General features: G+C 40.0%; 1 protein-coding gene across 9 annotated transcripts in view; it reads left to right on the plus strand.

Moving 5' to 3' along the window:
* Positions 1–17768, plus strand: part of lrba (LPS-responsive vesicle trafficking, beach and anchor containing) — a 231251-nt gene that overhangs the window by 211993 nt on the left and 1490 nt on the right. For all 9 annotated transcript variants that reach the window (XM_086032881.1, XM_086032886.1, XM_086032889.1 and 6 more), the window contains 4 exons: positions 2907–3062; positions 6617–6784; positions 10861–10962; positions 11032–11228. In XM_086032881.1, the coding sequence (XP_085889007.1) occupies positions 2907–3062; positions 6617–6784; positions 10861–10962; positions 11032–11228 (623 nt within the window). The remainder of the gene's footprint in view (positions 1–2906; positions 3063–6616; positions 6785–10860; positions 10963–11031; positions 11229–17768) is intronic.

Here is a 17768-nt window from a genome sequence, read left to right on the forward strand (position 1 = left end):
ATCCTAACAGTGCCTTTTAGCACAGCAGCAACTTTGCTCATTAAAACGGAACAGAACCAGGAGAAAATAAACATTTATTTATCTTCATTTCTCCTGTGTTTGAAATCACAAGTTATTTTACTCATCTTCGCTTTGTTTTGTTGTTGTTTTCTTCTATGTTGGAAAATTTTATATTTACTGCATTTACAGAACAATTGTATTGTATGTTCTATCTGCAAAAGAAAATGTATTGTATTCTTTTTTGCGTTGATTTTTTTTTTTTTTTAGTTTTGATTCTAATTCCGGTTGGCGGTGGAAGAAAAATAAGCCGCATGGTTCAAAGCCTAGGAATAAAGTAGCGGCTTATAGTCCGGAAAATATGGTAGTTAGATACTACAGCTAGGTACGTCGATAGATAAATAGATGGATAGAAACAAAAAAAACATAGAGCAGTCAAGCAATTGTGAATCTGAGAGATGGATTGAGATCAATGAAGGATCAAAACTATGTAACAAATTGAGTATGCAGCCATCTACCAGCTTGCGTTTCCACTTACGGTGCGAGTGCATCCACTGAGCCGATCTTGTGCTTATCAGCAATATATTTACACTTGGCGCATTCCGAAAAGCAGTGCTGGGAATCCTGGGAAATGTCAAGCGCGTGGTGCAGGTGCCGCTGGCCTTTCTCACTTTTTGGAGGCACTCCTCTTGACACCTGTTCTCTCGCCTTTTTGACACCCCCACATTCCAAATGGACTCATCCGTCACATAAAATAAACCCAATGATTCCTCTTAAGGATGAGAGTGTGTCAGCAAAGCGCGCTTTCTCACCAGCGATCCTCCGTCCAGACTGCCGGGAGGTGAAGTCTACGTCGTTACTCAGCCTCTCAAGGCCCGTAAACACAACCGTCAGTGTGTTGAATGTTTTCTTTCTTTAATCGCCGTGGCAACAAAATAGAATGCAACCATGTCGGAATGTGACCCTCACTCGTGTACTGTATTTCTTGTACTTTTATTGCTGAGATTATCAGACTGTCATCTTTGTTTATTACGCCTGAAGCACTAAATATCAGATTTAACTGGATTAACTAAAGACCAAAATCAGAAAGAAAGCTAATCTCAGGAGGTAAATACTCCGAATGTACAGGAGCCATGGGTCGAATGGGAGACAATGGCCAGGGCGAAAAGCAGATGATCAGTAAGAAAGCCAATGAAACTGAGGTAAAGATGCAGTATATACGCGAGCCAACAGGTGGAGCTAAGAGCTAGAGATCCAGTAAAAATCCAAAAGACAAGGCCAGTACAAAAGCTAATGAGCTACGTCCTAACAAAACCGTATGTAAAGGAGTCAAGGGAAGGGAAAGGGATATGGTGTGGAACTATAAAACTGTTTTTTGAATTATAAATCACATTTTTTCTCATAGTTTGGCTGGTCCTGCGACTTGTACTCAGGTGCTATTTGTATATATTAAAATGCGAACTAGGACTGGTACCCAAAATCCTCATTTTCTAATCATGTTGACGACAGGGAATGAGTTCCTGTTGGATTCAACACTTGTGCTTCTAACTAAGGAAACGTTTTTCTTTGTGGTTTAAAATGGCTTACCTTATCTAGACTCCCGTGTCATAGAATCCAGGACAGTTATTGCGTCTTTCGGGGTTGTAAATGATAACTCCTTGTTGTGGCGGATGTCGCTTGCTGAACTTGCATGCTAGCTGCAGAGACAGTCCCTTAATTTGTTGCCGTGAAAAGCCATTTCTTCTTCTACGTTCTTTTGGCATTGGCACATTCTGAAGTGGAGTGAGTGCGTCCGAAAAAGTTTAACATAGGTGGAAGCGAAAATTTTAAATCCAGCCGTAACTCGTTCGCTGCCATCAACATAATTAGGGAAGTTGGGAATTTTGGGTGCGAGTCCAAGCTCTACTGCTCTTAAGTTTCCCCAAAAATGTGACTTGTACTCCGGATCGACTTGTATACATTTTTTTTTCTTCTTCGTGATTTATAGTCTGAAAAATACTTTAGTCAAGTCAAGTCAAATGTATTTATATAGCCCTTAATCACAGGAAAGTCTCGAAGGGCTTCACATATACACCAGATCATAATTAGTCTTTATGGTTCCTGTGAAGAAGAGAATTATTGGTGTTGCACTTTCCTAAAAAGAAGATATTTAACTGTTTATAAAGTATTTAAAATTTGGGGGGGATTTTGTCGCATATGATTTTGAATTATTTGATCATATTTCACTTTATTGTACAATTTACTTCAAGCAGTTTGCATTTTAAATCTTACATATTGTGTTCATGTCTACACCAAAGAAAAGCACTAGTATGTATCACAATTAAATGAATTCCAGACAGCCTCAAAATACTGTGGAATCTTGATTTAACGTACCCGAAACCAACGGATCCCTGATTCAACAGTCCAGGTCACTCAAAACGCCACTTTGTACAGTACCTTTCAAAGTCTCATTGTTCAGAATTGGATGCAACTGGACACGATTCAACGGCGCTGTGTTGCCATCAACAGACAGCGACTGGTCACGTGTGTCTAGCTTGCGCTGCTCTGTTATCATAAATAAACAGACATATAGTAGACTAGAGCAGGCTAAAAAAAAGTCATCGTGACGGCCATGTTAGCAGGGGAGAGAGACTACCATCTAATCTGATGGAGTATAGACGTTATCTTAAACTCGCTGTAGGAACGCAACTCAAAAGGAGTGTCAATTTTTGACTGTATTGAGTCCTTTTAGGCCATAAAAAGAAGTACTTTGATGTCACGGACAGTCTGGTCTGACAGACGACACCTTCCCGTAATTAATCCCTTAAATCGAGGATGTTTTTTACATTCAATTTAGCATCAACAAGAGAATAGCATTTTCTTAGTTATTGTTCCAATTTTGACATGTTTTGCGTCCCCTCTCTCCTCAGCCAGCAACATGGGCAGCCACCGGCGGCAAATCTCGGACCTCCTGGACCAGAGCATCCAGATCAGCTCGCAGTGTTTCATCGTGACGGCCGACAATCGCTTCATCCTGCTCTGCGGATTCTGGGATAAGAGTTTCCGGATCTACTCCACGGACACGGGTAGACTAACCTAAACTTGACGTAGGCTGTCATGGCACCCCATGAAGGAGTTTAGTTTTAATTTACTCGGGGGGGAAAAAGACGTGCAACGTTGCAAGGTTAGCAACTGAAATGTAAGAGACGCGGACAGCTGCGACTTAAAGCGTCGTCTGTTACTACAGAACCCACAAAGGACATGAGTGATGCTAACTTGCTACCCAATAGATGGTTAGCTTTATATTGGTCATGCATTTAATTGAGAAGATAATAAGTAATAGTTGCTTATATCACATAAGCCTGTCATTTAAACAGGGGTGTGAAGACTTTTAAGACTGTATGTAACCTAGTCCTACCTGTGATGGGACTATATCTGAATGATTTATCATCGACAGACAGCTCTCTGTTTGTGTTTTGCCTGTGATCTTCCGCGGAGCCGATCCTTTCTTTTTCCCATTAAGCCAAACGTCAGCCCTGAACGCAGGATGCAAATTGCGTCTTGATTAGCGTGAAATTCGCTGAACCCAATCATGCTGCAAAAGGGCACAAGCAGAACAGCTAGAAAAGGAAAAAGGTGCCGTCATGGCCTTTACTCTAGCACCATCCTCAGGACACACCCCACAGCACAGCACCATTTCTTTGCCTAAATGGGATACTTTGGCTTGTGAATGATGGATGAGCCACGATTGGTTGTTAGCCGTGACCTTGACACATGATGTCAACTTCTGTTGATAGCAAGTGGAAACAAAATGTGTTTGAACAATAATGAAGTTATCAAATACATTATAGGCAAAATATTAACTTTTTGCTGCTGAAAATGGCAAACTTAGTCAACTATCCCTCTAAGTATTGGTGGCTGATATCGGCAACCCTCCATGAGTACACGCTACCTATAAATAAGGCCTGTATCAGCCCGATACCGATACCTGGTATTGGTAATCGCCCATCCCTTGTTTGTTTTCTAATATTTTGACGACCTCATTTTCTTAAATGAGGTCATTTTTCATTCTTGTGCATGTAGTGCATTCTACCGAGTGTTGTTCCTAATATTTTGTCTCCCATTCGTTCCAGCCAATACAGCCATCAGGGAGTAGGTCAGGGGTCTTAAATGAAACTGTCCCGGGCTTCATCTCCACGCAGCTCTTTGCTCTATTCTTCTCCTTCGTCTTTTTTGCACTTACAATCCTCCACCGAGCGCCTCGGAATCAATTTCACCAGGCCATGCACCGCCTCCCCGCATGTTTAATAGAGGTGCTGTGCGTGTGTGTGTGTGTGTGTGCGTGTGTGTGTGTGTAAGGATGGCTCTATTGTGTCTCTGCCACAGGGGTGTACAAGTGGAACACAGTTTAATCGCACACGCTCAACAGCTGCCGCCAAAGGGGTGTCCCCCCCCCCCCCCACCCCGGTGTTCCACAACAGGAGGGTTAACAATTGCACAGAGCTGATTGCTACATGTTGTCTCACACATCCAATCTAGCGTGTGTGCGTGTGTGTGTGTGATGTGTGAGTGCGTGCGTGAGTGTGTGGATGAGGAAAAAGTGATTGTTGTCACAGACTGTGAGAGCGTGTATTACTGAGGGTGAGATTGTGTGAGTGCGTCCGCGCGTATGTGAGAGAGCATTTGTGTATCAGCACTTTTTTTGAGTAGGTGAGTGTCAGATAGAGAGAGTGTGTGTGTGTGTCTGGGTATTTGAGTGACTGAGGCTGTAAATTGCGTGAGAGTGTGCGTGTCGTGAGAGTGCGTGATCATGTGTGTGTGGTTGTGAGAGAGCGTGCGTATAGGTGATTGAGTGTATGTGCGTAAATGTGAGCGCGTGCGCGCATTCAATAGCCTCACGTCCGTGTGTTTATCAAGACGTCAAACACTTTACGTGGTTGGTTTCGAGGCCGCCTTCTTTAATAACACTCATCTTTTCATGCTGATACAACTCAATTAGGCGGGCGTTTTTATTTTTTTTTGGAGGGGCGCAAATGTCAAGCGGGAGTTTGACGGGCCGAGGTCGTTCCTAATGAGGATTAGACGGCGGAGCCGCGGTCGATCGAGGAGGTAAAATCTGACAGCAATTAGCCCCTCGCACACACGGACGTGGACGCGCGACAAATATTTATTCTCGCACAAGTCGGAGCGGTCGTGTTGATCTTGCAGAACGAGCAGACAGACGATGACAAAGTGCAAACACAGCCGCCGTGACGTCCCACTATTATCTCATCATTCGCTGCCTTGGATTACACTCAAGTGGCATAACATTAGGTACACCTCTCATTCTGTCGCTGTAAAGATAATAACGCTCACTTGTGAGTGACACACCTGAGATATATTTTTCAGGTTCACATTTTTCAGATGTGCCAAATGAAGTGGCCGCTTCAATTTCCCCCCATTAAAAATCATGCAAATGAAAATAATCTGTTCCAGGGTCAATCGTAGAAACATGTTTTAATAATCTTAATTGCCATCAAATTTTAAAATTGAGAGAACTGCTGTTTGATGAAAACAAATAAAATCATAAAACTAAAATAAGGGAAAACCACCACGGCCATAGTCATCTTCTTAACAAGCGTCAGTTTGGCAGCTAGTGAACAATCCTTCAAAAGAGAAAAGCTAAATGCTCCCTTCAAGGCTTTTATTTCCACTCACAGTTGAGGTTTACTGAAAAACTAAACATAAAACAAAGAAAATGGCACATTATGCATGTTACCATATCAGATTAACGTCCTTGCTTGACAGTCTGCTATCTCAAGGCTCACACACAATGCAAAAATGCTATAGACGGACTGTCAAAAGTAGCATCAATGGAACGCTAATTATCAACATTGAAAAATGTTGTATTTGAACACAAGCAGTAGCAGCGCATGCAGACAGAACATAACAATACTCACAGGCATAGATTCTTTATCCTTTGCCAAGACGCACACATCAAACACAATGCCCATTGAATTGATTAGATTAGACCAGATTAGATTTGACTAGGTCAACTTTATTGTTTATTATGTGGAGAAATTTGCATTGTGCAGAATCCAAACAAACTACTTTTTGCAGAGTTCGTACAGGTGCTTGAAAAATCCTCACATTAATATGGAACAGCTTTGTTAATAAATGAGTGAAATTGACATTTTGAGGGTGCATGTATTTATATCACGTGACATTTATATCACAGTTTACAAGGAGAAATAAAGTGTGAATCAATCCGTGCTGTTTGATGTCATTGAATGCTGTAAGTAAGAAAAAAAAAAAAGAAATTTGATAAAACAACACAAATGGAGACATGTTTATAAACACCAATGCAAAAACCAATTGAGTAGTCAGTTGACAGAAACTGCCTCATTTTCCATGCCCCATTCAGTTACTGATAACAGCTGGTTAATGTTAGGCTTAGGTTTTAGCAGATTTTCTATATTTTTGCTACGGACAACATTTGGTGACCTCAAACAAAAAGGCTCTGGTTTGATTCACATTTGTTCTCGCCTTTTGTACGGTACTGGAAAAACTGGAAAATTGATCTTGAATGTCCTTCATGGAAAAAGGTGTGTGAACTCTGTGTCCGTAGATGCTTAGCTTGGTTTTGTGTTTTCGTCCGCAGGCAAGCTGACTCAGATCGTGTTTGGTCACCGCGACGTGGTGACGTGTCTGGCCCGGTCCGAGTCGTACATCGGGGGCGACTGCTACGTGCTGTCGGGCTCGCGCGACGCCACCCTGCTGCTGTGGTACTGGAACGGCAAGCTCAGCAGCATCGGCGAGAGCCCTGCCAGTAGGTGGACAACACACACATGCGCCGTTTACAGGAGACTGGGGGGATTATTCGCTTGGAAGTGCTGTTTTGACATGATGCTAGCAACCAAGTGCTGGGCTTCACAATGAAAACGATACTTCGGTCGACCCACGCGTACGCGCGGTTTGGCACCCACGGGGTTGCAGATTTTCTTTTGTTTTTCAAAATTTTTTGGGGAGGGTTTTTTCTATTTTTTTGTGTGTGTTCAAAACATTAAATGTTCTTGGCTTTTTTTAGGGAAGAATTTTTTGGCCCCCAAAAAATTGACTTCATGAATGAATTTAATCTTTTAATATTGTCTAGTTTAAAAAATATATATTTGCGTTGGGGTTGCAAGTTTATATTCATAACACTCTATGTTGACTTCATTTTTTTATGCATTACTGATATTTTTCTCCTTTTAGTATTACCGCTTAATTTTCATAATTATTTTTGTATTTATATTGTGAAAAAAAATATTTTTAGGACACTGCAAATGTTATTCTTCAAAAATGAAAAGTAAAAAAACAAACAACTGTTATCATTAACCTTTTTTCTCTTAATATTTTGACTTGATTTTTATGTGGTTACTACTTTTTGGGTTAAAAGAGTTTTTGTTCTCATAACATTCCAACTTTTTTTTCGCATCGAATTACAACTGTATTCTGCTAGCAGTATGGAAAATATGGTGAATGTTGCTTGAATGCCAAACTAGTTCATTACGCCACGAAAAGTCCACAATTAAGCCACTGCTGTGTATCCAATATAAAAACGCTTCTGGTGAAGCTCTGCCCCACATATTGAGTCCCGGTTGGACAGTTGTGATGTTGTGATTTACAGCTTTCTCTCCGTGAAGTAACAACTGGTTTCATGTGACTGAGGGGGCCTCCTGCACACAGATTGAGTTTCCGTAACGTATGTGTGCGTGTGGAGTGAAAGTGAAGGGCCACTTAGAGACGTTCAAAAACGTGACGTTCTGGTGGGGAATTGGGGGGTCGCCGGCCGGCACATGAAAGTTCAGTGCCGCCTGAGAATGGGTGGGGGTCATACGGTCGATAAAAGTGAAAAATGTCACTTTTGTGGAGGGGGGGGGGGGTCTTTTGGTCATGTGGTACATAACATGTGCTATATAACATGTGGTATTAGCCACCATCAAAGCATAGCTCACACATGAGTCAGTGGAGGCAAATTTGACAGACGAAAGCATCGTTAAGTGATGTGTTACAAACGCGCTTCATGATTACCACTCATTAACAGTGGAAGTAACATTGAATTTGGATTATGTAAACTTTATGTGATATATGATATATATAATATATATATATATAATATAATATAATATTGATATATGTGTGTTTATATATCTGTTTTATTCATATATACTGGTAGCTTTTTATGTTTCATTTTTTTTTACAGTTTCCTTATTTTTCATTATTACCACTCTATTATTTGTGTATACGTCTCATGTAGACACAACCCTGTTCAAATGGCAGGTTTTTGTGATATAAACAAAATAAGACCAAGATAGCTCATTTTAAAATTGTTTCCACTATTAACATACAACTCAATTGAAAACAAATTAGGGCTGTCAAAGTTAAAGCATTAACTATGGAGATTAAGTAACATTTTATAACGCACTAAAAAGATCAACTCAGTTAGCTCAGTTGTATGTACTTCCTGTGGCAGCTGACCTCTGCTCACTTTGCGACCAAACTCAGAGGAGAGTCACTGGCGCAAAGACGGACTTTTGCATAGTTTTACTATAAAAAGGTGCTTGACGGCTCATTGGAGAAATCCCAAATAATTTGCGCACGGTGCAAATTCCATTTCAAATACCATATTAGTTGTACGTCATCGTTGGTGTATCACAGAAAAAAGAATCTTATTCAAGAATCAAAGAAAGCTATTAAAACAGTCTTTGAATAGAAATATACTTTAATTTTTTTACATATTAATTCCAAGATTTTACTCAAGTAAATATCTGTTCCCAAGCTTTGTAAAAAAAATGGAATTGAAAAATACGATTAATCGCGATCAATTATGGAAAATGTTGCTATTTATTAGTTTAAATGTTTTAATCGCTTGACAGCACAAAAAAATATCTTTTTGAGAATACAAGAACATAGAGATAGGACATATTGAGGTTGCACAAGTGTGCACACCCTCTTAAAACTGTGAATTAACCAGTCACACTCAGTCATGTTAAAACAAAAAGTTAATTATTTGTAATTATATTGTTTTCCTGTTGACAAAAATACAAAACATACAACGTTCCTTTTGGAGTAAATTTCAAAATAACTCATTCAGTTTAATCCAATAATTATTCACAGTTATTACACAATTATTTGATAATAAATTCCCCTTTTTTTTCCCCAAATCCCTTTGATTAATAATTATCGTATATTTTAACAATACTGTACATTTGTTCCCGTTTCAAATAAAAATAGGGCTACTGTACTGGATCTGATCAGATTGTGTACCGAATATCATGTGTGTGCAGTGCGCGCGTGTCTCTGCCATTCAGCAGCAAGCAGACAAAGCCTTCCAAGCTGTCGCCACCACCATATGATGCTTCATAGCAACAGACCGCAATGAAAGACACACGCATGCTCACAATGCCTTTATTTCTCCTCCAAAAAGCTGAATTGCTCATGCAAATGCACACCAAGCTCTCTTGTGGTGCATCACACTTGGTTGCACATCACACTCACTTCATGATGTTGACAGCAAGGCTTCTGATTGGCTGAAGTGCAGCCTGCACTGATTCCACAGACAACGTCGCCATCGGCTGGTCACACTCAGAAATGACACTTGACTGTTCAGCATTTGTTGTATTTTATTTAGGGAAAAAAAAAAAAAAACTGTACAAATGTGGCAAAAGCTACTTTTTGTTTTTGTAACCGTTCAGGTCTTGGCACACTAAAAGTATCATATTGCACTTGACATTTGTTTGTACTCAATCTAAATATATGGCGTAAATAATTACAAATGTCAGTGAAGTTCAAACTTAGCGCAGAGGAAATGAGGTTTTCTTTGTTTCTGTTGTTTTTTTTGGGGCGGGGAGGTTCTTTCAGCTCGAGCCAAAATAAACGCGGATTAATGCGTCCTCCTTTTCATCTTTTGCTTCCAACATATGCTCTCGAACGGAAACATCTGCAGACAGCAAAATGGAAAGCATCAAAGAGATGACAACATTCCAAAATGACTGTAAATGACTTCATATTTGAATTACAATGCAAAAAATCTCAAATAAGGATTTGTTTTTAATTTGTTTTTTATATGCTAAATTTAGAAAAAGAAGAAATTTGATGATTTTTAAAAAATGCATTATTTAACTGTGTTCACTTTTATATTGTGTATTTGATTCATTATTTAATTTTGATTAGTCATTTTATTCAACTTGATTACTTTTCAAATGTATTTGTATCATTTGTAGTTATTTTGATGACAATTGTTGTATTGAATTTCTAAATGCGTCTAAATATTACGCCAATCATTACCTGCAGCAACAGGTGATATTAGGTGGTTACATCTTAATCTTCCTCTTCATTGTGTTTTTGTTGACAGAGCAGTCATTACACTTAATACTGCAACTGATTCGTCACTTTCTTGTCATTTGTTTTTTTAACTTTTAACAATTTGTCAATCTAACAATGAATGAAAACAGACAATTCCAGTTCAGCTGTATAATCATAATCAAAAACATAACAAAAATGAACTAAACTAATTACATTGACAGACTAAAAATAGGAAACTTTAAATATATGTCAATGTTTTTACATTTCTTATTGTTTACATCTCACAATCAATTTTAATCCAATAGCTTCCTTGTGATTGGTCGGTCTGCATTGTATTAGTTACATCCCTTCCTTCTCATTGGTCAGTCTTCATTCCATGCTGCCAATATTCAGATCCAGGATGGTCTTTGTCTTTCTTTGTTATTCTACCAGTCATTACGCATAAACAGAAAAGGTTCTGAATTAAAACTCGGAGACAGCTAACGGGGTCTCGTCTGACCACAAATCGCTCGATTGTTGTCTGAATTGTGACGTGTTTGTTTGTGTTTGTTTCCCCAGCGGGCATCACCACACCTCGAGCCATCCTGACGGGTCACGACTGCGAAGTGACGTGCTCCTGCGTCTGCGCCGAGTTGGGTCTGGTCATCAGCGGATGCAAAGGTCAGACGCTTTCCGCTATCGCAGCCTTACCCAAATTCCTTCTGAATTCCCCCTTCATGGTGTGCGCAGAGGGTCCGTGCCTGATCCATTCCATGAACGGGGACCTGCTGCGCACCCTGGAGGGCCCGGAGGGGTGCTCGCGGCCACGCCTCATCCAGGCGTCGGCCGAGGGCCACTGTGTCATCTACTACGACAAAGGACAATTTGGAGTCTTCAGTGTCAATGGGAAGCTCCTGGGACACATGCAGGTGGAAGACAGCATCAAGGTCAGTGAACACACCTCGTTCAGATTTCCACTTCGGAAAATAATCGAATAGCAATTTCTTTTTTTCTCTCAATATTGGGATTTCGATATAATACACGATTATTTTTCAAAGTACTCTTCCACAACAAACAAGTAATAAATAGATCTGTATTTAAAATAAACAATATCAGATTTATTATACATAAACGTTTGGACTTTTAGCATTGAAAAAATGATTTTTTTTGTGCACATTTGCAGCAATAAGACAAAGATAATGATGTTGAAATATTAATAAATTAAACATATTGCCCTATATGTTTTGATTATTCTCTGTTTGAAGTTAAATTAAAAAAAAAATAATAATAATATGCCGATTAAATTGACCAGCTGATTAATTGGCCTATCCCTAATTAAAACTACTCAAACAAGTACAATTTATCAAAAACATCACTTAAAGTGGAAATCAACCCAAACACATTTTTTTTCAAGAATATGTTCCCAGCAGGCCCACTAGTTGAAACACGGCATCCGGATTAATATTGTGTTTGTGGAATATGAGTTAAGCAGCAAAATCCACCCCTTTTTAGCCATTTCTATCGGGCAGCCATTTTGTCACTTCTGTCGACTGAATATGACATCACAACTGCTCAAGGCTCAGGTAACAACCAATCACGGCTCAGCTTCAGAAAACAGGTCAGCCGTGATTGGTCGTTGTGCGCAGTTGTGATGTCATCTTCAGTCGACAGAAGTGACAAAATGGCCGCCCCCTAGAAATGGTTGACTTCCGCTTCAAGTAAGTGTAACAAAATGAATGTAGCTTGTTACTACACACGTCTGTGTGTCGCCTCCTTTTATTGGTCAGTCACCGTGCAATACTACAGTAGTGAGGTCACTTCCTTTTCAATCGGTGTATGTACATGCTAGTCATTACATGCGATGCTATGTTAATTATGTCACTTCCTGAGGCCAGTGGGGGAGGGGGAGGGAGTGGGCGTCCATGTAAGGGGGCTTTAGCTGGAAGTCTCCCTGATTAAAGGCCCGGTCTGGAAAGGCCTCGGGGCCCTTTCACACAGAGAGGAAACGCTCCTTTTGATGGGCGCCGCTCGCATCGGGTAGGCGGCGCCCGTGTGATAGAACTTTCCACACTTGCCGTCGGGCTTGGACACCTACGCTATTAACTCCCGCTCCCCCTGCACCTCCGCCTAACGTCCCCAGACTTCCTCCCTCCTTGGCTAAAATGACACGAGATGGCAGCTACCGCCTTGGCCTGGCCCGACCTGTTGTTTCCGGTCTGGCCTGGGAAATGTAAATGTACGCCGCGCGTCTGTTTCCCATTAGGAAGCCTCTGGTGATTGTCGGGCCTTAAACATGCTCGGCGCGCACCGCTCTCGCTCACGCCACTGCAAACATGGCAGCTATGATATGCGATTGGGAGCGTACAAAGACAAGTCTGTACGTTTACAAGAGAGAAAATGGAATAATTACGTTACAAGACAGACTGGAAGCAGACGTGCACCCACAGAAGATCGACGCGGTCCATTCGAGGAGGCTTTTTCAAACTTTTTCAAGCTGTTTTCCTTTCCGTTTCCCGTCATAAAACGTCTAGTGGTGTAACGGGACACATATTTTTATTATTTGGTACAGCACAGGATTATAATAGTCTTGGATTTTTCATGATACGTACTTTTTATTTTTTGACTTTTGTCTTTTAAACTCTGTTAGTTTCAATTATATATATATACTGTCTGTGTATTTTTATATATATATATATATATATATATATATATATATATATATATATATATGGGATGTAACGATTTATCGAAAATCAATTTTATATCAATATAAATGCTTAAAATATGCATCGATGTAAAAAAAATAAAATAAAAAAATCGATTCGTAACGCCATGTTAACCATAGCCGCTAGCTCATGTCTCTGCTGTAAATAAACTGCATACGGGCTACCGTGCATTTCCTGTTGCGGTACGCCAACATATGGTAGCGTCTTTTACGGATTATGGAGGCATTAGTCAGCGAACATCAAGCAGCAATAGGACGTGCTGCCTCACGGTCGCTGTGACTACGCACCGCGTGTTGCGTTTAGGAATCGGAAATCTCAGCGCTCCAAGTTAGTCCACAAACCCTTAATGGCAACACCTAACAATAAAAGACATAACATTGACTTGTAAGAATGTACTAATTTAGATGGCTAAAGATTTTTTTTTTTTCCATTCCAAGTGCATACCACATTTTGAATGTGTAGATTAAATTATGCATACTAGAGAAGCAAAACAAAATGTTTTGGATTAAGATTAAATAAAAACCAATGAAAGTGTTTTGTTTAGTTTAGTTTAGTTTAGCACAGTGCTTTTCCCTAATTTTACTCATTTGATTTCACTCTCCTCAGCATTAATATGCTCAGGTTTTGTTTTAGGAACTCACTTGTTAAACTGTGACTTTCTTCACTTGTTGAACTTTCTATTTTATTGCAAAAATACGATTTATTCTTGTAAGATTGACTTTTATCCTCACAAAATGTCTTTTTCATAAAGACTTTAATTCTTGAAAATATCGGACCTCATTCTCATAACACGTCATTGTTTTCCTCTAAGATGTATGAATTTCTTTGTTTTTGTTTGACCAAAATAGGCATTTTTTTAAATTCCTTTTGCATTTAGGGGTACACCTGGTAGTTGTGTTTAATGGGCATGAGTATCATGAGGGGGTCCTTGGAAAATGTCTCCCCTGTGAGGGCGTCCATAGATCCAGAAAGTTTGAGAAGCCCTAGTTTCAACACCGGGACATTAACGGCACCGTAAATCTCAGCTGTTTTGCTCCCCTCGTTACCTGCGAGAAGTTGGAAAATTTGAATGCATGTTTCTTGTGGAGTCATACGAGCCGGCGAGGCCATCTTACTTCCCGCTGCGCGGCGGGACGTTTGCCTTGAGCGGTCGCTCGTCCGGAGGCAGATTTACGAGCGAGCGTCGGCGGGCTGCGCTTTCTGCTGGCGCGGCACCTCCTGCTGGGCGTCGGCAAGGTCGTGCACTCCAGAATACTTTCATAAAACCAGAAACCCGGTGTTGTAACTCCTCGAAGATTGCTCGTGTCAGAATATTGAACTCAAACCTAGGTAGGTCATTTTGGGTCCAAAATATGGAAAACGGACTTGTTTAAAATTAGTTGGGTCTTTGGACTTCCTGCCCGCCCATCAAGTTTGACTGTTTAATGATTTGAAGTTGACTTTATTTTTGTCAAACGCTAAAGAAGTCTTGTTTAAAAAAAAATTTTTTTTTAAATGCTTTTCACTAGGGATGTGCAAGTAATGATACCAGGTGTCGATATCTGGCTGATAATGGTCTCATTTCAAAGTATCTGGTACTCATGAAGGCTGCTGATACCAGCCAACGATACCCTAGGCAAAAAAAAAAAAAAAAAAAAAAAACATATTGGCTAAATCTTCCTCACCAGTAGTTGGCGCTAAACTGCGGTGGTTTGATACATTGCTAAATCATCTAGTGGTATCGATACTTGGAGTCAGTATCAGTGAGTGCTCAAGATTTAATACTCATGCTGATATCAGTCTGATAAATTGGAATTAAAAATAACTACTTTTCATATTAAAAATGATAACGCTTAAGCAGGGCTTGGACTGTTGTTGGATCCGCATATCCATATTTTCTACACATTCTGCGAAGAAACACCAACCATCCATCTTATACAGCGCAAAACACAAGATTTTTTTTTTTTTAATTTTTTGCTGAAAAAAAAAAAAAGACAAAACAGTCCAAACATAAGCAGAGCTGCGGTGTTGTTGGATGCACAAATGAAAGTTGTCTCCCTTCCCATTTTTGCCTGCTGAGTCATGCTGAAGCCACCTGCAAGGAAACAAATGCTGCATGTCGAGCGCTCTCGTTGATTTGTGTACTTCCCAGCCGTGCTGCGTTGCAGCGAGCAAGCGAAGCGGAGTAAATGTCAGACTCGCAGCGGGGGGGGGACGTCTTTGTAGCGGGTCTGGAGCAGCGGGCGGGCATGCGGGAACGCTACAAGTGACACGAGGGCGATGACTTCCACATTTTCTACATGTTGTATGACGCCTTACATCCTGCAACAAAGAAAAGTCATTTCCATGTTTTTTCTTATAAAAACCTACAAAACTGTGTTGCCAAAAACTCAAAATATTAAGTAGAGCAGAAATGTTGTTGAATGCACAGATTACTTTCAATTTTTCTTCTGTGGAGTCATGATTAAGCCACTTGCACAGAAGTGAAAGTTTTGTCGACTTGTGAGTACACAGTGTGAAAGTCATTACACAAATTATTTAAAAAAAAAAAAAAAAATCATTTTTTCACACACGTCATACTACTGTTAGATATAATTTCACTCCCCAAAGAGCCTAACTATGCATGCTAAGAATGACGAGGAGCCTCCGGTTTCCTCGGACATTTTCAATCACATCACTAAAACAACATTCTTGGGTCATTTTTACCCATTCGGCCAAAAATAAAATAACGTATGAATGCATTCTGTTTTTGTTTTTTTAACAGTAGTGTACAAAGGAACACCCGGTGAAATGTGAACTGGGGGTCTAGGGATGAACGACAAGAAAGAGGGTGGTCTTTGATGTAACATTTCCAAAGGGTCCTTGCTTTATGGTGCTTCTGACATGCGACACTTTGCAAACGTTGTTTGTGCAGACCCATCACAATAAAATTGTCACGTCTCGTGGCACAAGAAGCCTCTGTGCTTCACTTTTACGATTTCACTCGTTCAGTGCCATCGACAAATGTATTTGTCTATTTTTTTTTCAAGAGTGTCTTAAAATGCCTGGCAGTGAATGAGTTAAACATTTAATTGTTTTAGAGTTGTGGCCTGTAAATATTCACTGCAATTGTGAAATTGCTACTCTTAATTTAGCCATTTTACGTAAAAGTGTCGGAGCAGACCTTCAGTGTAAACCAAGAACGTGCTGAAAGTGACCAGGATTCGTTATAATGTTGCAAAAGCTCCCTCCAAATATATATTCACCGATATATAAAAGTATCTTGTGCCATATAAGCTAGATAGAATGAACAAACTAAAAGTTTGGAGAGTTTATGGCAGATTCTGTATGTTTTGTAAAACAATAGTGGGCGAAAGACAGAACCATGTGGAACATGTGGGAAATATAAACCGTTGGCTATAAAGCATGCGAGGTGAGCAGTGGCTCGTTTCCCCGACTGATTTCAACAGAACTGAAAAGAAGTGTAAAGTGTGTTGTAATGGTTGATCTTGCACGTTAAGACACCTGGGAACTCTTTTTAAATTGTGGTGAAATGTCATTTCATTTTCGGGGCTATTTTGGAAAGTTCTTTAATGCGTCATCATTGTAAAACCATCATTTGCTTCCACTTAAAGGCATCGATGGTAATCACTTTCCTTGCACTCAGTCATGCTCCGGTCGCGTTGGCCGCGTCGGACGGCGTTGCCGGGCGGCAATTAGGCCCGTGCGTGATGGAAACCAGAACTCCAGAAGTCCGCGCATCGGAAATGACACACAAACACAACACGCTCTGATTTAGGCTGCCGTCATTTGTGAGTCGCACAAATTCCTCAAAACCGACGGTTTGAGTTTCACTTTTGGCTTGAATGTGTTTTTGATTCAACACACGTGTTGGCCTTTTTTCTTCAGTTTTTTTTTTTTTTTTTTTTTTTTTTCTTCTGCTGAGTCACGACCACGCCACCTGCAAGGAAAGAAACGCGTGATGTGGTCCGTAAGCCGGTGGCGGCGAGCGGTGATTTGTGTGCTTCACGGCCGTGCCGCGCAGGCGAGCGAGAAAATGTCTGCCTCACGGCGGGGAACGCGTCGTTGCGGCGACACGCTGGCGGGAGGACCATGTTGCATCCATATTTTAAATGGATTTTTACGAGGTTTTCTTAAATCAGAAACACAGAGGGAGTCATTTTTGTTGTTTGGGGCTTTAAGTAAAGCAAAGTCGTGGTCCAAAAAAGTCCAAATCACTTAAGAAGTACACGTTAAAGCGCCCATACAACTGTTCCCTTATAGTTGTTATAGTTTATCATTTGATTCCTACCATCGTACTCTGAGTATTTGAAACTTGGAAGCTTTTGTATTATTTAATGACTTTCAAAACAAAAGTTGATATGTGAAACACTCATTTAAAACCTCATCTACAAAATCTAGATTTTATTAGTTAGGATGCAATTTTGAGGTGTTCATTTTTTTTTTCCATGAGAGAAAGTTAATAATCTTGGAATAATTGGCAGAAATGTAATAACATTAAAACAAATATTTTACAATTTTTTTTCAAAATGTTAAATCAAAATTGTGATTTTTTTTTTGGAGGGGAGGATACTGCAATTATATAATTTTTGTTATAATATAATTTTTACTAGAAACAAATGACAAGAAGAATATCTTAATATCATGACAGTAGTTTAAAACTGCGATATGACATTTTTTTTTTTTTTACAGCTGTCGGAAAACAACAAATCAGAGTAAAGACTCCATATGAAAAGGGGGAAAAACTCAGAAATATGAGCAACAAATGATGGCGTCCTTGTT

The sequence above is a fragment of the Filicampus tigris genome, chromosome 6 (genome assembly GCF_054856515.1).
Source record: "Filicampus tigris isolate MCC_2025a chromosome 6, RoL_Ftig_1.0, whole genome shotgun sequence".
Classification (NCBI taxonomy): Eukaryota; Metazoa; Chordata; class Actinopteri; order Syngnathiformes; family Syngnathidae; genus Filicampus; species Filicampus tigris.